The sequence below is a fragment of the Vombatus ursinus genome, unplaced genomic scaffold (assembly GCF_900497805.2).
Source record: "Vombatus ursinus unplaced genomic scaffold, bare-nosed wombat genome assembly UNPS02014793.1, whole genome shotgun sequence".
Classification (NCBI taxonomy): domain Eukaryota; kingdom Metazoa; phylum Chordata; class Mammalia; order Diprotodontia; family Vombatidae; genus Vombatus; species Vombatus ursinus.
Window position 1 is genome coordinate 16,348,814 of NW_020954571.1, and position 23,793 is coordinate 16,372,606.

General features: G+C 40.7%; 1 protein-coding gene across 8 annotated transcripts in view; it reads right to left on the minus strand.

The window, feature by feature from the left end:
- The window catches only part of NLRC5 (NLR family CARD domain containing 5), a 100,354-nt gene that overhangs the window by 68,969 nt on the left and 7,592 nt on the right, over positions 1 to 23,793 (minus strand). For 6 of the 8 annotated variants that reach the window (XM_027869471.1, XM_027869473.1, XM_027869474.1 and 3 more), the window contains exons 2-3: positions 3,307 to 3,446; positions 2,286 to 2,592 (exon numbers count right to left, since the gene is read on the minus strand). In XM_027869471.1, the coding sequence (XP_027725272.1) occupies positions 2,286 to 2,580 (295 nt within the window). In that variant the 5' untranslated portion in view covers positions 2,581 to 2,592; positions 3,307 to 3,446. Of the gene's footprint in view, positions 1 to 2,285; positions 2,593 to 3,306; positions 3,447 to 16,513; positions 16,561 to 17,446; positions 17,635 to 23,793 lie in introns of those variants that run through there. The other 2 variants (XM_027869468.1, XM_027869467.1) reach the window with 2 other exon arrangements.

Genomic DNA, 23,793 nt, shown 5'->3' on the forward strand with positions numbered 1-23,793 from the left:
CCATGACTGGTGAGTAAAGGACTTACTAAGTCTTAGGGAAAAGTGTCTGAGTGGATACCATCTGAGATAGGGAAAAAGAGTGAACTAACTGGAATGACAGAATGCCAAAGTAGCAAAGAATGCTGGGCTTGGAGTCAGAGGACCTGAGTACACTTCTGACTCTGCCCAGTACAACTACCTATATGATCTTAGAGCAAGTCACTTAAACTTTCTGGCCCAAGTTTCTACTCTGGTAAAATGATAGAGTTGAATGAGATGCTTTCTGAAGTCCCTTCTAGCTCTCAGTCTCTGAAACTTTGAAATGAGAGATGATAAACAAAGAAAAGTCTGGAATAAAGGTAGAAACCAGGGGAACCCTGTCTCCTGAAGGCAGGCTCCAAGTCAGAAGCTTGAGCCTGCTTAATGGAAATAGCTTGTAGCTACTTTCTCTTCACTATGTATTCTGATGTAGCTACTAGTGGAGTCAGTGATACTCCCTTAAATGTGTATCTCCTGAGGAGTAATTAGCTATGAAGAATGTTCAGGGGATTTGAGGGAACTGAACTCCTGAGGCACAAGAGAGCTGCTTCTTCTGTCCTCATAGATACGTAGGGTACCTGAGCAACACATTCATGAGAATTTATTAAACCCCTGTTTAGCAAAGACTTTGGAGATCATCTAATTAAAAAAAATTATAATGATTGCTAACATTATTACTTAGAAGTTTGCAAAGCACATAAATATTATGTCATTTGATCCTTACAGATCTGGAAAGTAGAGTTATTATTATCCCAACTTTACAGAAGAGGAAACTGAGGCACAAAAAGATGAAATGACTTGCTCATGGTCACATACCTAGCATATGTCTGAGGCCAGATTTGAACTCATGTCTTTCTGATTCCCGGTACAACATGCTATGCACTGCACCGATCTGTCTCTTGTCCAATCCTAACCTTCATTACCCAAAGTTACACAGATAATCAGTGGTAGAGCTAGGATTTGCACCCAGTTATCTTGCTTGACTTGAAATCTTGGGTTCTTTCCATTATACTGCCCTGCCTCCATTCATGTGGAGTTCCCTTCAGGGTGACATAGTGGATGATAGGGCACTGGACGTGGAAGTGAAGAAGACCTAGACACCTATCAGCTGTGTGACCCTACACAAGCCACCTAATTTCTCTGAGTCTCAATTTCCTCATCTGTAAAATGGGGACAATAATAATGTCTACCCTACGGTGTTGCTATGAGAATCAAACGAGATCATGAATGCACAATGCTCTGTGAACCTGACAGTGAACTGTAAATGTAAACTATCATTATGATATTGTTGTCTTTAATGTAATTTGGAATGCAAAATAGAGCTGTGGGGCCTCTCCAATCTGGGGGATTCAGGGTAAGGATCCCTTACGCCCCTCTAGTAGTTAGTGAACTATAAGCTATAAGAGGAGCCCATCCTAAAATGTGAGGCCAGGCATCAGCCACCCACCACCAAGTCATTGGGGACAAATTTCCAAGAGCAGGATCATCATGGCTAAGTGTTGCAAGGTCTGGCAGTATGGGATTGGAGAAAGGTTCCCTGGATTATTTCAGCATTGGACAGCTCCTGCCTCACAGCACATGGCAGCCTATCAGAGCTCCTAAACATGGTCTGCACTACCAGGTGGAACTCTAGGACACAGACATGTATCTCTCCTTTCCTCTTCCAAAACATAAAAGACCTCCTGGAGAGATGGGATGGAAGTTTTAGAGATAAGAATCTATTAATTTTCTGGCTGACTGAATAAAAGCAAAATTTGACACCTGATGACACAAGGAATGGGTTGTAAGAAAACCAAATTGCTAATTAGGAAATCTGGGCTCCCTGTTCCTGGTCGTGACTTACTATGGGAATTTGGGTAACTTACTTTAATCTCTCTGGGACTCAGTTTCTTCATCTGTAAGATGGGAGATGGGGTATAAAGGATAGACTAAATGAACATTAAGATCCCTTCAAGCTCTACCATTCTGCGTTCTATGATGCATACCAGCTTTGGTGTTTTTGCTCTATGTTCTAAGATCCTACCCAGCTCTGCTATTCTATCCAGGTCTGACATTCTATGTTCTATGGTGTACACCAGCCTAGCTGTGATATTTTATGTTCTGTGTTCTAAGGTCCCACCCAGCTCTTCCGAATGGAAGGTCATGTTCTAAGATCTTTGCCACCTCTGCCATTCTGCTTCCTGATCAAAGATCTCTTCCAGGTCTGCCATTTTCTACTCTTTTCTAAGGTCTTTTCCTTTCTAGCTCTGCCATTCTAGAGTACTTACCACTGTCTGTACCCCAGACACTCAGGAGCATGGTCTCCAAGTGCAGGGGCATGGTGTGTTCCATGCAGACACAATGGATGAAGGTCCGCCATGTAGAGGGGCCATGGGCTCTCAGTTTGCCAAGGAGCAGGGAGACTTTCTGGGTGGGATCTGGGGCCTCGTCCACAGGAGTCAGGTCTAGGTCAGGCAGGAAGAACTTGGCCTTCAAGGTCAGCCATTCAAGGTCCTTACTGAGCACCCCCACAAGATGGTGTTGCAGGCTTTCCACATCATCCTGCAAGTTTAAGGAGTCCATCTAGATCCAGCACTAAGAGGACCAAAGAGTGACAGGTTAGCTGATGGAGATGACAATACAACCTGAGCATGGAGAAAATCCTTGGCTTGGCTATAACTCTTCTTATTTACTACTTAGAAGAGGCACGGTGGTAAAGTATGCCAAAAAAACCCCAGATGGGATCACAAAGAGCCAGACATGACTGAAATCTATAGAAGTATGAGTTACAATGATGATGATGATGATGATGATGATGATGATGCCTTGCCCAAGCTGACAACAGAGAGCAACAGAAGAGCCAAGATTTGAGCCCAGGTCCTTTGACCACAAGTCCAGTGCTCTTTCTTAGGTTCAGCAATCAATTACTGGGGGGTAGAGGATGATGGATGAGGGAGTGGGTGGGGGGGTTACACAAGGAAGAATAAACAGTATCTCTTGCCCTAAAAGAATGCACAGTCTAGTTGGAATGATCAGATTGACACACGTAAACAACAAGAGAGTACAACATTAAGTGCTCCAGGCAAGGGAACTGATAATCTGTGTTACAGGAGTTCAGATCAGGGGGAGGTCACTGCTGCTGAGGATGATATGGAGGACTTCCTGGAAAAAGCGGCCAGGGAGGTCATTTCTCTTTCTTAAGATCAACTCTATTTCGAAAGTCTCTTTGTGGCTGGCGTAAGAATGGACAAGGGGATGGGGTGGGGGTGGGGTGGAGTGGAGTAAGAGACTGATTTGAAAATGTCCTACCTGGTTTGTTGGATGAGAAGATTCATCATAAATGTTCTAAATGGCAAGATGGAAGTTCTCAAGGGCATAAGAGCCTGGGTTCCAGTTCCTGAGTGTGTACCAGGACATGATGTTCTAAGAATCACTCCACTGTAGAGTGTCTGAAGGAGAGAGAGAGAGAGGAAACAGAGTTGGCTTACCCCAGAAGCCAGGGAACTGTAACAATCCCCCTGCCCTCTTCCTCAGTCTGATTCCCAACAAGCTCCTCCCCAACCAGTCAGGTGGAAGTCACAGGTTGGTGGTTCTGGGGGTAGAAAGAAGTAAGGAAGAAGGGCTTTCCCAGGGGGACACCACTCCTTCCCCCACCACACTTAGCATTGTGCCTGACATATAGAATGTGCTTAATAAGTGCTTGTTAACTTTTTTATTACATTTAAATTAATTCATTTCAGGACATAAAATATTATGTATTTAAGTAAATTCTTTTCAGTTCCTTCCTCAAAATTCCTATCAGGAGTTTTCTTTGTCCATTTTAATTCATCTTTTTTCATTCAGTTATAGTTAATATAGATTCCTTTCTCCTAGTTCTGCTTCCCTCCTCCCTTTACATTGTTTCATAAAGGCCCTTCCCAATCTTTGTTCTCCTCATACTTGCACATCTTAAGTGAACCCCGATTCATTTAACCATCTCCCTTATTGCTTCTAGTTTTTTGTTTTTTGTCTTGTGCAAATTACATATGGTGCTATAGAAATCTTCAGACAGCTCTTATTTGTCGTTTGTTTTGGGTGTGAGTTTTTACATTTGTCTAAGGGGTCTCCAGCTATGGAATCAAATAGGGAGGAACATTTACATCCTGAGGAAGAGAAAAGAGCCAGGCCCCACCTCAACCCCCTTGTCATCTGGGCATAACCTGTGGTTCTCTGCTATGGGCCCAACATCTTCCACTCAAAAGCTGGGCCCTCAGCTAACTTAAACAAAGTGCCCTCTTCATCTTGTTCATAGCAACTCAATACAAAAAAATCAACTTCTAGGTGGCACAGTGGACAGAGCCTAGCCTCAAGTCAGAAAGATCTGAGTTAAAATCTGGATTCAGACACTAGTTTTGTGACCTTGGGCAAGTCACTTAGATGCTATTTGCCTCAGCTTCCTCATTTGTAAAATGGGGATAATAGCACCTACTTTCCAGGATTGAGGTGAGGATCAAATGAGTTAATAATTGTTAAGTGCTTAGCACAGTGCCTGTTACATAGTAGGAACTATATAAATGTTGGTTATTATTCTTATTCTTATTAATAATAATAATCTCTGTAGTACAAGGGTGGTTTCTAACTACTTTTCTACCTCCTCCCCCCAGGATGTACACAGGAAATAGGCAGATAAAAGGGTGTTAAATGAATCATAAAGCTCTTTCTATTGCTCTTGATTATTTTGCTAAGTGTGAAGTTTAACAAATTGAGTTGTAGGAGGCTGTGCCACAAGTAACCCCTGAAAAGACTGAGCTCACCAGCTCTGTAGTCAGAACACGAGATCCAGTGGCTGAAGAGGGACACAGCTCCCAAAGGGCAGGGGAAATGGGGGGAGGGGTGCAGAATACAACAAAATCATATCGGAGTTAGGACAGGATATATTGCTAAAATTCCCAAGACTACAGACCCACAGGCAGTCATTCTGTATTTTTTTTCTCACATTGGATTCCTTTATGGGAGCCTCTGGTCAGGATGAAAGTCTATTTACCTTTCTTAGTTTTAAATACATATTTTGTCTTAGTCAATAGGGTTGATCACAGGTATTTGCTAATTTGGACTTATAGAGAATGAAGTTGGAAGAAGGCAGTTGAGAGAAAGCATGCCAAGAGAAGAGAGATAATTAAAATTGAGATGTTTTGGCAGAGTTTAGAGTGGTATCTTTGGCGGAGGGCTTAGAGCTAAAAAAAAAAAAGAATTATAGATTATTTTATTATGGCTTCTCAGAGCAGATAATGTTTACTTATCTAGGCAATAAGTCAATAGTAGGATGGAGATGAGTGAAAGGGGCTGAACAACCCTTATCCCTACCAGACCTCTGCTACGTATGCAAAACAATTTGCAAAACTTGAAATGGTATGTGAATGTCAACGATTATTTAACTTTGTTACCTCAACCAAGATTGCTCATCTTGTTTTGGGGGGGGGCCTAGGCAATGGGGTTAAGTGAGTTGCCCAGGGTCATACAGCTAGTAAGTGTCAAGTGTCTGAGACTAGATTTGAACTCCTGTCCTCTTGACTCCAGGGCCGGTGCTCTATCCACTGCACCATCTAGTTGCCGCCTCATGTTTTTTCTTTTAACATGTACGTATATAGTTTACTTAGATTTCAGTGAAGCATTTGCTGAAGCTCATGCTATTCTTATGGAGAAGATGTGGGCTAAATGTGAGTTCAGTTAGATTGATTTGGAATTGGTTGAGGGGCTGGAGTCAGAGTAGTCATTAATGAGCTTTTACTTTGAGACTTGGAAGGAGTCTTTAGTGCAGTGCCTCAGGGACTTATGTTTTGGCCCTTAAATCAATGATTCAGATAAAGGCAGAGATGTGAGGCTCATGAAATCCAAGACCCTCTGAGCTGGGAGAAACTGTTAACACGTTGGCTGATAGATGCAAAACCACCTGAGGAGGCTAGAACACTGGGCTGAATCGAGTAATATGCAACCTCATAAAGAAAAATGTGGTCTTATGCCTGGATTCAGGGGATGGCTTCCACTAGAACAAGGCTAGGGAAGGGAGGCCAAACAGAAGCTTCTCATGGGAATCAAGTGGTCTGCACTGGGAACAGGAGGTAGCATCTGTAGACCATTTATACTACAGTGACCTAGGACTGAATTAAAGAGGTTGAGCTTCCAGGAATGATCATGACAATAAGCATTTCTACAGCACTATAAGGTTTACAAAGCGCTTCATAAATCTTATCTTATTTGATCATCCCAACAAGGCTGTGAGGGAGGTGCTATTCTTATTCCCATTTTACAGACGAGTTCAGTGAGACAGACAGAGGTTGAATGACTTTCCCAGGATCACACAGCTTGTGAGTGTCAGAGGCTGGATCTGAATCCAGGTCTTCCTGATTCTAGGCCCAGGGTTCTGTTTACTGTCCAGCTGGCTCTAACAATCACACCTCTGTGTCAAGCCACATCCATTCTGGGCACCACATCTCAGGGAGGATAAGTTGGAGAGGCTTCAGCGGAAGGTAATCTGCATGGCGAAGAGTCTGGGGCTCACCTGAATGAGGGCTGGTTGAAGGCCCTGGGAATGCTTAGCCTGGAGAAGCAGGGACTCAGGGGGGCACAGCAGCTGCCTTCAAGTACGGGAAGGACTGTCCTGTGGAGGAGGAACCAGATTTCTGCTGGTCCACAGGGAGCTGAGCAGTATCAGAGGGGGCAAAGGGGGACATGTCCTGCCTGGGTGTCAGGACAGAGATCCTTGTAATTAGAGTTGTCCAAAAGTGGAATGAGCTGCCTTGGAGGTAGTGGGTTCCCCGTCACTGGAGGTATTCAAGCAAAGTTGGGACCTTAGGTCTTGGTAAGCCTACAACTTCAGAGTTTCTAGTCTCTCGTTCCATTCTCTGGGGTTTTGAAGTTTAGAGGGGGAGGACAGAGCTTGTGTCCTTCTAGCTGAGAAAGAGTTGAGTTTTTACTCAAGCTCAGAGAACTATTTTCTGCTTCACGCCTCTGAATATTTGTCACACAGGGCAGGCAGGAGCCAAGATTGTTCATCCTAATATACTAAATAACAGCTGGGCTTTTGAAGAGCAGCTTGTCAGCGGATGCCAAAGGAGTCTGGAAAGGAGGGAAAGGAGGGAGAGAAATGAAGGACATTGCCCTAGATGGGCATTAGGCATGGGGCAAAGCTCTTACTGACCCTAAACGTTTTGGTGACCGTGGAGAGTCTGTTGACTTTTGGGTTAAGTGGTGGGGAAGAAATTCTTGAATCATGCTGTACGGGAGTGAAAAGAGCACTGGAGATCTGGGTCCTAGTCCAGGCTCTGCCAATAACTTACTGGGGATCTCTGAAGGTTATTGTCCTTCTCTGGGCTATTTAATACTACCTATCCTGTCACCTCTGAGCGGGCTCTAATGATCAAATGAGACATTAGATGTAAAAGCTCTTTAAAGAATACAAGGCTCTGAGGTACACTGTGGTATAATGGATAAGGATAGTTCTTCAGTGTCAGTAAGGTCTGGGTTCATATCCTACCTCTGACACATACTAGTTGTGCAACCCTGGCCAATCACTTAAGCATACCAAGTCCTAAACTCCCTCATGGGAACAGCTGCTGATCTGCATTTGCAGGAAAAATTTCCTCACTGGGAATTCCCTGGAACAATGAAGTCACAAGTTAGATTGTCTCTCCCCTACTCCAAAAAAAAAAAAAAAAGACTACAAGGCTTTGTGCACTCATATGTTGACCTTGAGGGTTGGAGTGGAAGGGAAATTCTCTTGCCATCTCCATGATTTTATGAAAAGAGAACCAAATTGGGAATGGAGAAATGAGGGCCGATTTTGTTACACATGAGGTGAGCACAGATGAGTGCTACTGTGGGTATGAGGGGTCTCAGTACCTGCTGGGTTATCCCCTAGTCCTCCCTCCAAAGTCATGGTTTATATGACCTTAAGTAAGAATGGAGAATTAGGAGGAACAAGCACCAAGGTGGCAAGAGAAAGCAGTGGGTGAGTCATCTGGTGCCTCTCCCCTCCAACAGCTGCCAGGGCTGGCGGAAAAATGTATACATATCGAAAGAATGATGCAAAGAAGTCACAAGACCACTGGATCAAAGATTCAGAGCTAGAGGGGAACTTAGCCATCAAGTCCAATGCCCCCCTTCTACAGATGAGGAAACAGAGGATCACAAAGGCAGAGAGGTACTAAATGGAGAGCTAGGACAGGAACCCAAGTCCTCAGTTTCCAAGTCCAGCACTCTTTCCACAATACCACAATATGGCAGACTCTGAGGTGGACAGACTAAGACAGCAGTAAGAAATATGATACGGAAGGGAAGTATCCTACCACCTCAGCTGGGTGACTGGAGGCCGCCAGGGGCACCCCCTCATGATTGATCAGAATTCAATAAAAGTCCCACCAGATTGCTTCCTGATCCCCAAATTCTTATCCTGAAAGGAACCTTTAGAAGAATATTAGTTCTCTAATATAGAAGCCTTTAAAGTTTGCAAAGTGTTTTACAAATGATATCTCATTTGAGTCATTACAATGTTGTTTAGTCACTTCCAGTTGAGTCATTATATAAATGGCAGGTATTGTTTGGAAATATCTGAGTCAAGATTCCCCTCCACTGAGAAACCCATTTGGTGTGGAGGAAGGCATGGTTAGCTAGTTAGTCATTTAATTAGTACCTATTAATTCCTATTATGTATTGGGCAATGTGCTAAGTTTGGGGGATACAAAGAAAGGCAGAAAAAAAATCCAACCCCAACTCAGTCCCTGTACTCAAGGAGTTCCCAAGATAAACTGAGAGTAGTCTCAGAGGAAGGGCACTAAGGCTTCTTCCTGAAGGTGGATCTTTAACTGAGACTTACAGGCAGCTAGAGAAGCCTGGAGGTATAGCTGAGAAGGGAGAAGGTTCCAGGCATGGGGAACAGCCATATTTCAAATGCCTAGAGTTGAGAGACGCAAGGTCATGTGTGAAGAACAGCAAAGAAGTCAGTGTCGCTAGAATGCTGCTCATGTGGAGGAAAGTAAAATATAAGAAGACTGGAGATGTAGGAAGAGGTCAAATTATGAAGATTAGGAAAGTCAAGTAGAGGATTTTATGTTTGATCCTGGCCATAGAAATCTAGTGAGGAGAAGAATAATATGGCTGGGGGGGGTGGGGGGGAACTGTGGCCTCAAGGCCACATGTGGCCCTTTAGGTCAAGTGCGGCCCTTTGACTGAATCCAAACTTCACAGATGGTTATCACCCAGATTATATAGCAAGTTAGTGGCAAAACAAAGAACCCAGAATACTGTCAATTTAATGAACATTTATTATGTTGTCTACAATGGGCAGGACACTATACTGCACACTAAAGATAAAATGAAGAAGGCAAACAGTCAATGTCCTCTCAAAGAGCTGACATTTTGCTAGAGAGATATAAATGTACACAGATAAGCAAATACAAAGTAAATCAACATAATTTCTATTGGGAGGAGGGGGTAGAGTGGGACAGCACTAACTAAATCAAGCATTAGTAACTGCCCTTTGTAGGGGGTGGTAGCTGTATGGAACCTTGAAGGGACTGAGTGATTCTTAGAAGGAAGTGAGGAGGGGCAGCATTCCAGGCTTGGTGGATGATATTTGCAAAGACAAAGAGATAAGATATGGAATGCTATGGATTGGGTACAACATAGAGGCCAAATGGTGGGAATCCAGAGTGCATGACAGGGAATGATGGGAATTCAGTCTAGAAAGATGATCTGTAGCCAGATAGTAATGGGCTTGCCTGGAACTTTTTTGAGCAGGGCAGTGACAGGCCAGACCTGTGCTTTAAGTATATTAATCAGCAGCAGTGAGGTAGATGGTTTGGCGAAGAAGAGACAAGGCAAAAAGACCAATTCAAAGGCTCTTGGAATGCTCTGGGTGATGGAGACTCAAACTAGAGTGGTGGCCATGTGAGTGGAGTGAAGAGGACGGGTTGAGAGATGTGGAGGAAAACGCAACAAACTTGGCAACTGATTGAATATGGGGAATGAGTGAGCGTGAAGTGCTAAGGACGATGCTGAAGTTGTGCACCCTAGTGACTAGAAGCCAGCTTGCTATACCACGCTGCCTCTCATGAATGAATGTTGGTCTTTTAAAAAGTAAAATCCAGCAAAAATATTACTGCAATGTACACATACATAATATATATATATACATATATATATATGTATATATATATACACACATATGCAGACAGTTCTAGCTTTACATAAATGGACCATTCAGCAGACCTCTACATAGAGCTCTACATGGGGAAGGGAGGGAGGGAGGGAGGCAGAAAGGTGCTGTGAGCCCATGGAGGGAGAGGGCCAGCACACCCAGACAGAACAGCAGAACAGGAAGAGGAAGGGGTAGTGGGGCAACCATGTTGGGGCCTGACCCAATAGATAGGAAAAAGGTGGGGCAGACACGTGAGAGCCAGACACTAACACAGACAGCAGAGAAGAATCACACTCAGATCAGGGACAGACATGCAGTACTCAAAGCTGGACAGACCAACATGCAGGACGGACATGTGGGCAGGTTGGTGGGGCAGGGCAAAGGCCTCCTCACTCAGAGGCTCCTGATCAAGCCCCTGATATGGTACTGGTAGCCGTGACAGTCTCTCTCACCTGTCTGTTCTTCTGCTTTCACTTGGAGGGTTTTTGTTTTTTTTTTTTTAGTTTGTGTGTGTGGTGGTGGTGGTGGGAGGCTTCCCACAATGAGGGAGAGGAAAAAGAGAGAGAGAGAGAGAGAAGAGGAAGAAGAAGAAGAAGAAGAAGAAGAAGAAAGAAGAAGAAGAAGAAGAAGAAGAAGAAGAAGAAGAGAAGAAGGAGAAGAAGAGGAGGAGGAGGAGAGAGAGAAGAGGAAGAAGAAGAAGAAGGAGGAGGAGAAGAAGAGGAGGAGGAGAAGAAGAGGAAGAAGAGAAGAAGAGGAGGAGGAGAGAGATAAGAGTTAGAAGAAGAAGAAAAAGAAAAGAAGAAGAAGGAGAAGGAGAAGAAGAGGAGGAGGAGAGAGAGAGAAGAGGAAGAAGAAGGAGAAGAAGAAGAAGAAGAAGAAGAAGAAGAAGAAGGAGGAGGAGGAGGAGGAGAAGAGGAGGGGAGAGAGAGAGAGAAGAAGAAGAAGAAGAAGAAGAAAAAGAAGAAGAAGGAGAAGAAGAGGAGGAGGAGGAGAGAGAAGAGGAAGAAGAAGAAGGAAGAGGAGGAGGAGAAGAGGAGGAGGAGGAGAGAGAAAGAGAAGAGGAAGAAGAAAAGAAGGAGAAGGAGAAGAAGAGGAGGAGGAGAGAGAGAGAGAAGAAGAAGAAGAAAAGAAGGAGAAGGAGAAGAAGAGGAGGAGGAGAGAGAGAAGAGGAAGAAGAAGAAGAGGAGGAGGAGAAAAGAGAGAGAGAAAAGGAAGAAGAAGAAGGAGGAGGAGGAGAAGGAGGACGAGAGAGAGAAAGAGAGAATATGTTTAGATTAATGGCAATTAACTCTTCTGTCAGAATTAAGCTCTCTGTGGGCAGGGACTATTATTACACTTTCGTTTTTGTATTCCCAGCACTTCGCATAGTGCCTATGCACATTGTAGATGCTTAATGTTAATTGATTGAGTGATACAAGATAGTTCAACAATAGGAAAATAAACATAGACATATTAAAAACACACAAAATCACATAATTATATCAACAGATAAAGAAAAAGTCCTTGACAAAGTACCACACTCACTTATGCTAAAACCCCCTACAAAGTATAGGCAGAGAAAAGCATTTTTTGTTTGTTTTATTTTTGTAAATTTTTAAATTTTAAACTTGAATATAAAATAGGAAAAGAAAAAAGAAACAAACTTAAATGCAAAATGAGAAAAGAAAAAAAATAGCCATGTGCACAGCAGTACTATTCAAAATATAAAGCAATACATTTCCATTTCAAGAAATTCTATATAATAAATACTACAAATTGTGTTCAGAGCTGTCCATCTTTTCTTTACTTCCTTGTAGGTTTTATTTTGTTCTCTGCTCTGAACTTTTTACTTTGTTCCTTTTTTTCCCCTTTCCTCCCCCCTTCCCCTAAGAAGGCTACAATTAAGCGTGGAGATATATATGTGTATATATAAATACATATGTATATACATATACACATATACACACACAGACATATACTTACACGTACATAGATATCTATAATCATACACATATATACACATATACATTCATATGCATCTATGTAAGACCGTACTATACTTGTTTGTGTTCTGTATCTCTGAAGCCACCGTGGATAAGAGCTTCTTTCATAAGTCCAACTCTTTCTACATTTTTCTAAATCTACCAACTCATCATTTCCTATACCACAACAATATTCCAACCTTATACTGTCTAGTTATTTTAAATAGTCTAAGACAATATTGATTAATATGGCTGACATATAATGTAGTTTCTCTATTTTTCTCTTTTAATTAAATCTATTTTAGCTTTAACTTTGTGTGAGATCATGATTACTACCCTTGCTTTTTTTCCCTAATAAATTCTACTCCTGATCTTTATTTTGTGTTTGTATGTATCTCTTATTTCCTATTCCTCCTGACTCGTCTACTTTACTTCTACCTTCTACCTTGCCTTTCTATTTTAAAAATTTTTTTATTTTTTATTTTTAGGCAATGGGGTTAAGTGACTTGCCCAGAGTCACACAGCTAGTAAGTGTTATGTGTCTGAGGCCGGATTTGAACTCAGGTCCTCCTGACTCCAGGGCCAGTGCTATACCCACTGCGCCATCTAGTTGTCCCCTGCCCGCCTATTACTTAACCTATCCCCCCACCAAGGATCCTTCCCTTATCTTCCCCTTTCCATTAAACACTCTTCTATAGTCCCCCCTATCTTATTCCCTTACTTTCCTCTCTAAAAATCCCTCTCTTATCCTCTCCCCTCTCCCTTTTATTTCTTTCTGAATTTAGAACTTTTATGCCCTTCTAGACATATACGTATTGTTCCCTTTTTAACCCATTCTACCAGCCCTCCTCCCCTATCTAATTCTTCTGTGTCAGTTCTTCCTCTCACACCTCATTTGTATAATTACTCTTTTAATCTTTTCCTAAACAGTTTTACTTTTTAGAATCATATCATACTCAGGTCTACCCCAATCTTTCGTTTGAACTACTTAATTACTGATAACAATCTTACACATATGTTTTACATTTCCTCATATAAAAAGTAAACAGTCTATCTTTATTGAATCCTATGTAATTAGAAAGCCTTTTTTTTTTTTTTTAAAGTATGTGTCTTGAGGATCTGGCATATGTGCAGACTTCATCAGATTACTTGGTTGATTCAGCCTCTCGATATGGAAGATGCTGGGAGAAGTCTATTGATTGGCTGAATAGCTAAAACTGTTAGAGTCATCAAAAAAGCTCAAGTTAGTTTATATCTTTTCTCTGCTTCATTCACTCCATGAATGAATGAGCTCTGTGACTCTCTCATGGCATTTGCTGAGAGACTGTGGTAAGGGGAAAGTCCTTAGGGCCTTCTTCCCCTCTGAGGTCATATGACTCCAAGAAATGGGTCTCCATTCCTGCCTTCTTCATTTGTTCTAGGTGTAAGGGATGAGCACCTCACAACCTAGGGAATTTGAGAGGTTATTATGAGTATACTCTGGCATCCTGGTGCTTCAGGCTAAGTGCTACAAGTCAGCCTACAAGTGACCACCTGAGGAACAAAGAATGACCTTCTGGATCCAGTAGCAATAACAATTTTGGAAATGAGCTGTGTCGGACTTGAGCTATATTATGAAAATACTTTCCCCAGAGACCATAGTAGTAGAAGGGAGAATATGCCCTGGAGGTATTGGGGGAAATCACAGTACATTTATTTATGCTATATCTCTAAAGTAAATAGCACTTTGTAAAAACTATCTATTGTTAAGTAATTAAATGGAACCATGGTGCTAGAAACTGGCCCCTGAACGATGGGAGAAACAGAGCAGCTAGGGGCTTAAGCTAATGGCAGTAGGGAAAAAACCTTCAGGATTATCTGTTGGAATCCAGAGGGGCAAGGTAACAAGCTTGGCTCTGAGAAAGAGGACAAAGCATAAACATGTTATATAGGATTAAAAAGCATAAATCTAAGCCAAAAGTGAACAATCTATACACTGGAAGCTTTCCCAATAAATACAGGAATAAAGCAAGGATACTCACTGTCACTATTGTTATTTGGAAAGCCATAGTTCTACTCATACCACCAATAGCAATAAGAAAGGAGAAAGAAACTAATTGCATAAAGATATACAAAGAGGAAGCAAAACCATCCCTATTTGTCGATGACAAGATTTACTTAGAAAATCCTAGAGAATTAGCAAAGAAACTGAGGCAAAGAATAGGTTTAGCAAAGTAGCAGGATATAAATAATCCCTTCCCCCAACTTACAGGATTTCTACATAGTAATTTTTTAAATGCAAGTGGAAATAATTGAAGAGGGAGTCACATTAAAAAACAACTACAAAATGGACAAAATATCTGGGAGTCACTCTACCAAGGCACATGCAAAACTTGCATAGACACAAATACAAACCATTCCTTAAAGAAATAAAAAAACAACTTAAGTAATAGTGCTCATGGCTGGGCTACACTAATTTAATAAAAATGACAATACTTCCTAAGCTAATTTACATATACCAATCAAATTACAAAGACGATGCTTTATAGAACTAGGCAAAATAAAAATGAAATTCATTTGGAGGGATAAAATACCTCAAACATTAAGGGGAATCATCAAAAAGTAAGAAAATTATTTAACAATGGGAGTATTCAATCAAAAAAGTTTGGAAACTTTTGCCCCGGAGGGATAAGTCTCTTTCCTCTGATCCTTTCCCAATAAGGTAAACCTTTTCCTGATGTGGGAAACAGACAGGCGAAAGAACTGCCCTTTTGGTGTGTCTTTCTTTTATTGCCTCACTGTAGACATCTTCTCCCCAAAGGTACACCTTCTATTTCTGCTCTGGTTGCTGTAGACATACATTCAATAACCTGGTTGAGGGTCCTCTCACAGATAAACTCCGCCATGTGTAAAGAGGTTTGAACCCTTCAAAGTATTTTCACTTTGATTAGGTCATTTGATTGTCACAATGAACAGTGATGAAAATTGGGCAGGTCTTATCATTCTCCTTTTACAAATGGGGAACTGAAGCTCTGAAGGGGGTATTGACTCGTCCAAGGTCACCTAGAGTATTTGTGACAAAACTTGAACTGGGATGCAGGCCTCTTGTCTCCTAATCTCATATTCTCTCCATGAGACCATACTGTGATATGAGAGCAACTCTTCTACCCTTCAACCTAAGTTTCAACAGAAAGGAAGGGAGTGAGGGATCGAAGGAGAGTCTAATGAGGCTGGTTAAGAAGAGATTAATTCAATACAATTCACCTCACTTCAATACTGTGTGCAAGACATTGTGCCAGTCCCAGGTAATACAAACCCAAACTGGCCCCTGCCCTCAGGAAACTTATATTCCACTGGAGGGTGATGCAACGTGTATACAAGTAAACACAATAAATTACAAAGTAGCTTGTGTGGCTGCTTTTTCATCTGTAAAATGAGAAGGTTGAACCAGAGAATTTCTGAGGTCCCTTCCAGTTCTAAGTGGGTAATCCTATGATCCAAGGATGACTGTGCTTTGATAGAAGTTAATGTTTCCGCTCTTAGACACTTAGTAGCTATGTGACCTTGGCCAAGTCGATTAACCCTGTTTGTCTCAGTTTCCTCATCTGTAAAAATGAACTAGAGAAGGAAATGGCAAACTACTCTGATACCCTTGCCAAGAAAACCCCAGATGGGGTCATGGAGAGTCGGGCATAACTGAAATGACTCAACAACAACAATAAGGCTACTCCTGGGTGAAGGTTGGGAGGTAGCATGTTCCAGAGTCCTACCGTCTCCCCACACCCAGTGCCAAACCCTAGAACTGTCGTCCAATCTATTCCCTCCCCCAACCAAGAAGTTGTTCCTCAAGAGCACAGCTGATTAGTTAGGCAGTGGAAGGAGGGACGGAATGAACAAAAAACAAACATCCAGCATTTCCCACCCTCTTCATACACAGAGACAACTGCAGCACCATAGAATACCACAGCTTGAAGCAAGGTCATCTTGTCCAACATCTTCATTTTATAGAGGAAGAAACTGAGACACTGAGAAGGGAAGTGATTTTTTCAAGGTCAGATGTGAGTGAACAACAAACGCTGTACTACAACCATGGTTTAAGTCTATAATCTTTCCAAAAATACTACCTTGCTCCTTCTCTTTAGGGAGATTAAGTTATTTACATTAAATTCTAGGTCCCTCCCAAGAATATTTTGCAAAGCTCCCTCTTCCATTCTACTTCTATCTACCAATGCCAGAATCATTTTGTGAAGGGATCTTTCCTTGTGTGGGTCTCTGTGCCCTACCTGAGCTATTGTCGTGATAGGTTATGGGGTCATCTAATCTGTTCCTAAGCTGTGAAATAAGACAGTGTTTGGTTTATCCCAGCTGCCTTTAGGACTGTAACTGAACTTCTCTTCCTTACCTCTTTTATCTGCCCACAATGTTGCAATACTTTCTTCCTTTGAACACCTGAAGAGGAGATAAAGCGAGGGTCAACTCTAGGGACCTCCCAGCCCAGGGCAGTGATGATGACAGTGGTGACCTAGCAGAGGGACTTCCTCAATGGGCCCTCTTCATGGTGACGGATGGGAGCAGCTGTGGCATGAACCCCCATTGCTCAGCTGTGTAGCCTCTGATTCAAGGGACCATGGTGCCCCATCCCAATCTTATGCTCCAGCCTACTTCTCTGGAGATAATTCAGGCTTCTGGGTCTCTTCTTTTATAAGATCTCAATCCATCAGCTTTTTTTAATTGTGATTTTAACCAACACCAAATAAAGCGAGCATTTCTATATACATGGTATCTCAGAAGAGAATTGTACATGAAACTGTGACTAATACACAGAGCTTGCTTTTCTTTTTAAGCATATATAAATGCAATATATCACTTTCAAAGAGATCAGCTTTCTTCATACCAGTGGCATCTCTGCCAAAATCCTGGAATTCCAACTGAATCCTCCCCTAGGGCCGTCATCTTAGGTATACCTAGTCCCCTTAGAGAACCAACATTTCTCATTCTAATCATAACTCAAAGTCCTTAAAGTTTTGTACAGCCTTGGCTTCTCAAGGTTACACTGGAAATGGCCAGCCCTGGGCCAGCAGCCAATTAAATGGCTCTCACTGGTCACCAACAGCACCCCGCCCTTCCACAATGGCATAATATAGTAAATAATGGCAGCTTATGTTCACAAGATCCATTAGGGAGCCTTTCTCACATTTCTGATCTTTTGCTCCTGGCATTATAATGGAGCCCTCTCTCCTATGATCCCCAGACCACATGAAAGAAAAAATCCCAATACTAACAATGAAAGCTTATTCAATTATTTTGCCCTAGATCCCCAAATGAGGACACTCACCTTGGAAAATTTCGGATAAAATTCATGGAAGGCCCTGAGGCTGTGGCAAGTAGGACATCTTCGGCAAAGGGAAAGGAAGCGGAAGACAGAAGATGAAAGAGGGGGACCTGAAGCCAATGTGCCAATAAATGAGGTCCAGTGCAGCCTTAGCAGGTAAACATGGGGGTTGGAGCCCTGCCAGCCATGATTAAATGTGAACTTTTGATGGCTTCCTCAGAACCCGGAAACAGCTTCAAAGACACACAAGGGGCCCCTTCAACTTATTAATTTTGCAACCCAGTACCAACTGTCCCCTCTCTCCACCACACTTTTTCTAGCAAGAAATGCAAACCCTATAGGTGAGCTGGCTTCAATAGGTCTTTCTCGCCCTGATATAGTGGGTACTCACTCTCAGAAGGTACACCACCAAGGTGGTCAAATGGTGAGTTGGAGCTGAGAGTAAACAGGGTCTCTCTGAACTGGGCCTCCAACCAGTCAAACTACCAAGTGCCCTCCAATAGCTCTGAGCTCTGACTGCCCACACTCTCACCTTTTTCTAAGCCCAGCCCGTGTTGGCTGGCTTAGGGACATGCTGACTTAGCCAAACGAAAGTAAAACTGCTGGAAATCCCCTCGTTTATTAGCAGAAGGCATGAGAGAGAGGCTTCCAGGTGAAGAATCAGTATTTTGGTCTGGTCAGGAATCTTTAATGAGATCTCAAATATCGAGGGGCTGATGTGGCCTTAAGCCAGAAGGCTAGCCCCTAAGTGAAGCAGGGGAATCCTAAAGAATCCTGAAGGTAAGATTAGTGACCTCAAAGCCCAGAACTATGGAGAAACATTCTGGGAATTTAATTCCCAGGGTGGGGAGAAAGTGTCAGCCAGTCATTTTGAAACACATAACCTGCTTCTCATCCCACAGAGACTGTTGATCAGATGAATGGGCCTTAAAACTTTCCAAATTCTCACTTCCTACAACAACTAAAACGAGACAATTTCCATCCTTGCTCCTGAGAGTCGGGGGAGCTCAGGAGGTGTAGATGTAAGTCAGATTAACAGAGAAGGGATCTAATAAATTTTAGTCCCAGATCTTCCACTCTCTATCTAGCTGGGTGACTTTGGATGAATGAGCTCCTCTTCTCTGGAAGTCTTAGTTTCTCTATCAGTTAAATAAGGGGAAATGAGCACTTGTATCCAACCTTTGGGGAATGACCAAACATACAAAACTAATAGAATGCCATTTTTACCATAAGAAAAAAAACCTGAAGAATGTAAAGAAATATAGTTAGTTATACATAATAGAGAAAGCAGAATCTAGACAACAATATTGAAACTGACTACAGCAATATGAAAAAATAACAATAGCAACAGAATCCTAAAAAAATACACAGAAATAAAAGAGATCAGAAAGGGACGTGAATGCAAACAGAATATTTTTGCAATTATTTTGTAATCACTTAAAACTATATTTGAATGTTTTTGTTGACACTGTATATACTTTCAAGAAAAAATTTTTTAAATAAGGAAGATTGTATTAGATTGGCTCTTTGGTTCCTTCTGGCTCTGACATTTTAAGATTGTGTATTTACTAGCATTGACTTTTCAATAGAGCCAATAATGCGTTCTCTTCTGACTTAAAAGAACCATGAGTATCAGAAGATGTGGATTATTTTCCTAGCTCTGCCATGATCTGCTATATCACCTTGAGCAGATCACCTTTTTGAGCCTCAGTCTGGTCATTTGTTAGAGATAATAATTCTCATTCTACTACTCCCACAAGGGTGTTATAGAAATAAAAGAAGCTGAGATTTGTGTGTGACCTTGAAAAAATTAAAAGTGCTAAATGAGTCCTAAGTAATCATGATCATTTTAGTTATTTTGGCAAAAGAGATCATGGAATCATAGATTTAGAGCTAAAAAGGATTTCAGTGATCTTCTCCAGGGGTTCTTAAACCTTTTTTTGCATGTCTTTTGGTGAGTCTAGTAAAGCCTATGGATTCCTTTCAGAACAAAATTTTTACATGGATAAAACAGAATTATAAAGGAAACCAATTATGATAAAATATAGTTATGTATATATGCATATGTGTATGTATGTACATATATATGTATGTATTTGAGACTGGGTTTCCCTATCTTGCTCAGGCTGGAAGAGAAGCAGCCATCTTCTACCCAATCCCACTGCTAATCAGCAAGGAAATTTTGACCCACTCTCTTTTTTTGACCCACTTGGGCCAGTAGATCCCTCCTTAGGCAGACTGGTGGGTGCCACTCTCCCAGGGCTCACCATATTGGTGCTGACTTAGTGAGGAAACCTGATTGACTTTAGCTCCACTGTAGCTCAGAACTCAAGAACTGAAGTGCCACCACGCCCAGCCAAAATATTTTTTTTATTTTTTCATTTTAAAAAAAAATCCATTTTTTTCAGTTGCAGATTCTCTTCCTCCCCTAACCCCTCTCCCATAGACTGAGAAGGCAAAAAAGACAAAACCTACTACAAATATGAAATCGTGCAAAACAGACTTCTGAATTAGCCATGTTCTGGGGCAGGGGTAGGGAGGAAGAAACAAGAATAAGAAAGGAAGAGAAAAAAGTGTGCTTCAATCTATACTCTGAATTTATCAGTTGTCTATCTGGAAGTGGACAACTTTTTTCATTATGAGTCCTTTGGAACTATGGTGTTGATTATTGTGTTGATTAGAGTTTCTAAGTCTTTCATAGTTGATTATTTTTACCATATTGCTGTTATTGTGTAACAATAATTTTCCTGGTTCTGCTTACTTCACCTTACATCAGTTCACATATGTCTTCTCAGGTCTTTCAGAAACCATCCCCTTCATCATTTCTTATGGCACAATAGTATCTCATCATATTCATATACAATAACTTATTCAGCCATTCTTCAATTGATGTAGAAACCCTCAGTTTCCAATTCTTTGCAACAACAAAAAGAGCTGCTATAAATATTTTTTATGTACAGGTCCCTTCCTTTTTCTTTGATTTCTTTGAGATACAGAAACAGTATTTCTGAATCAAAGGATATGCACAGCTTCATTAGTATTTAGGCATAGTTCCAAATTGTCTTCCAGAATGGTGTTATTAGTTCACAGCTCTACCACAATGCATTAGTGTACCTATATTCCTATAGCCCCAAAATATTTTTTAAAACAAGTTCACATAATCCAGGTTAAGAGCCCCTAATTCTAGTCCAACTTCCTCATTCTAATGCTGAGGAAATGGAGGCAGAAAGCGTTTAAATGATTTGCCTAAGAACACACAGGTTGAAAGTGTCAAAATCACATCCTCTGACTTCAAACTCAGTGTTTTCTCCATCACACCGCTCTAGCTTCCTATGATGAGGAGACAGGAACAGAATCCTGCATATTTCATGGCCATCATCTTGGGCCCTAGGGATCCTCCCTGCTGTTTTGACACCAAATCAGAAAGTGTCATGTCCAAATACTTCTCAAAACATTAGGAAATTTCTATCATTGCAATATGGAGAAAGTTCACTTAAATGGGTACAAGACTCAGAAAATAAAATTGAGTAAATTCATGAACAGGGAAAAAAAAACAAACCACAGTCTAGACAGATTTACAAGTGAATCTGATCAAATGAATTAGATCAAAAGAGTGACTATTACAAATGCTACACAAATTATTCTTTTTTTTTAATTTTTTTTTTTTTTTAGGCAATTGGGGTTAAGTGACTTGCCCAGGGTCACACAGCTAGTAAGTGTCAAGTGTTTGGTCTGAGGCCGGATTTGAACTCAGGTCCTCCTGACTTCAGGGCTGGTGCTTTATCCACTGCGCCACCTACCTGCCCTTCCACTGTGCCCCCTAGCTGCCCCTTACACAAATTATTCCTAAAAATTGAGAAAGAAAACACGCCACCAAACTAGTTTTATGAGATAAATATAGTCTAATGACAAAACCAAAGTAAAAACAAAGAGAGCCATAGACTAATATTAAGGCAAAAAATTAAATAAAATCCTAACAATAAATTTATTAACAACAAAAATGATGTTCCGTGAGCAAGTTGAATTTACATCAGGGATGCCAGGATAGTTTAGCCTTAGGAAAACAATTCCTGTAATTAATTATGTGAAAAACAAAAAGGCTGAAACCACATGATTATATCAAAAAATGTAGAAAATGCCTTTGACAAAACACAAAACTCATTTGTGATAAAAAAAAAAAGGACCCACTACACACTACAGGCATAGCAAGGCTATTTTTTTTTGCATATTAAATAAGTCCATTTCTAAACTCTAAAGCTAGCATTATTTGTAATGGGAAAACACTAGAAGCTTTCTCCTACTCTGCCTTATTATTAAAAATAGTTCTGGAAATGCTAGTATAGCAATAAAATGAGAAAAAAGAAATTAAAGGCATAAACACTGGAAAGAAGGAGATGAAATATCTCTATTTGCTTACAAATCAACATTATTTGCTACTGGTTTAAAAACTGTAGAAAAGCAGATCAGCGTAACAGACTAACTCCAAGGTTAGAAATCTTTAAAGAATCAGATAAAAAACTAATTGTGACAAGTAATAGCTTTAGTAAAGTAGCAAGATATAAAATAGATCCAGAAAACCATCAGCAATTCTACATGGCAATAAAACAGGGGCTCTTAATGTAGGGGCTCGTGAACTTAAAAACTTTTATTTGATAACTGTATTTTGATATGATTAGTTTACCTGGCAATATTATGTATTTTATTTGTGCATTTAAGGACATTTTGAGAAGGGGTTCATAGGCTTCATCGGACTGCCAAAGGGATCCATGACACAAGAAAAGGTTAAAAACCTCTGCCATGAAAATAACTACAAAATGTATAAAATACCATGGAGTCTGTCTATCAAGATAGTTATCATAATTATAATAATAACTAGCATTTATACAGCAGTTTACAAATATTGTCTCTTTTTTAATTATTTCCTATTATTAACAACCTTATTATCTATTATTATTTCCATTTGATAGATGAGGAAAGTGAGGCTGAAAGAGGTTAAGCAACTTGCCCAGGGCCACATAGCTCATAAGTGGTGTGAGGTCACATTTGAACTCAGATCTTCCTGATGCCAAGTCCAATTTAATGGCATGAATGTAGCTATAATAACTCTAAAATAAAATGAGATGTTGGAATGTCTAAATCTATAGTACATAATATTATTAAACATTCAGGCAAAGCAACAGAAAAAGGCAAAACTGTACCAGGTTGTGTGTGTGTGTGTGTGTGTGTGTGTGTTTGCAAAAAAGCACAAGAAATAGAATAATATTGCAATAACAGAAATATAGCATTTTTAGCTATGTACATGGAAGATTGCAATCTAAAATTTTTTTTCTCTAAACATAGTAACCATTTAGACAAAAGCTTTCAAGGTTAGTTAAGACAATGAAAGAAAATGGAAGTGGGGTAGTAAAGAAACCTTTACTGCAAGCTTTATTGATTTGATCACTTTTAAAATCAGGTTCAATTATATAATGTTAAAATTACCAAGAGAAGAGGCCATTGTAGATGAAGATCTGGCAGCTAAATTTTGTTGCTCAGTCACTTTTCAGTCATGTACAACTCTTTGTGACCCAATTTGGGGTTTTCTTGACAAAGAAAACTTGCCATTTCCTTCTCCAGCTCATTTTACAGATGAGGAAACTGAGGCAAACATGGTTAAGTGACTTACCCAGGGTCACACAACTGGCAAAGCGTCTGAGGCCAAATTCGAACTCAGGAAGATGAGTCTTCCTGACTCCAGGCCCAGCACTCTATCCACTGCACCACCTAAATACAGCTAAATACTGTATCCTGACGTTTTGAAGAAAATAATTGAAGAAGCTAAATATACTAATCAACAAATTTTTAATGTGCATAAGACAGATTTATTCTGGAAAAGGCTTTCTAGAACTTATATTTCTAAGAAAATACTCCACCTGGATTTAAAATGTCTAAGGTTCACCTAACACTTTTGTTGGGAAGTCACGCAGAAGGGAATTTTACACAAAAACCAATACATTTCTATTGACTGGTCTTGAAGTCTTCAGGCTCTGAGAGACTACAATCAGTGATCATTTCCAGGTCTTTGGTACTCAAATAAGAAAGTAGGGTGGTGAAAACTATTTTTGAAGACTGGTTTTCAAACCAATTTTTATTCCTGGCAAAATACTCCTTATTTTATTCTTGCTGTTAAAAAATGTTGCAAGAACAACAATATCGGTTCTAAAGTATCACTGATTTTAGATAATGTCCCAGGTCGTCCAACCACATTTGGTGAGAATGTGAGCATGCAAATTCACTGAGATGTATAAAGATGTATATAAAGCTCTTTGCACTTACTAGCATTTGCATGAAGATAGAAAGAGAAGACAGTT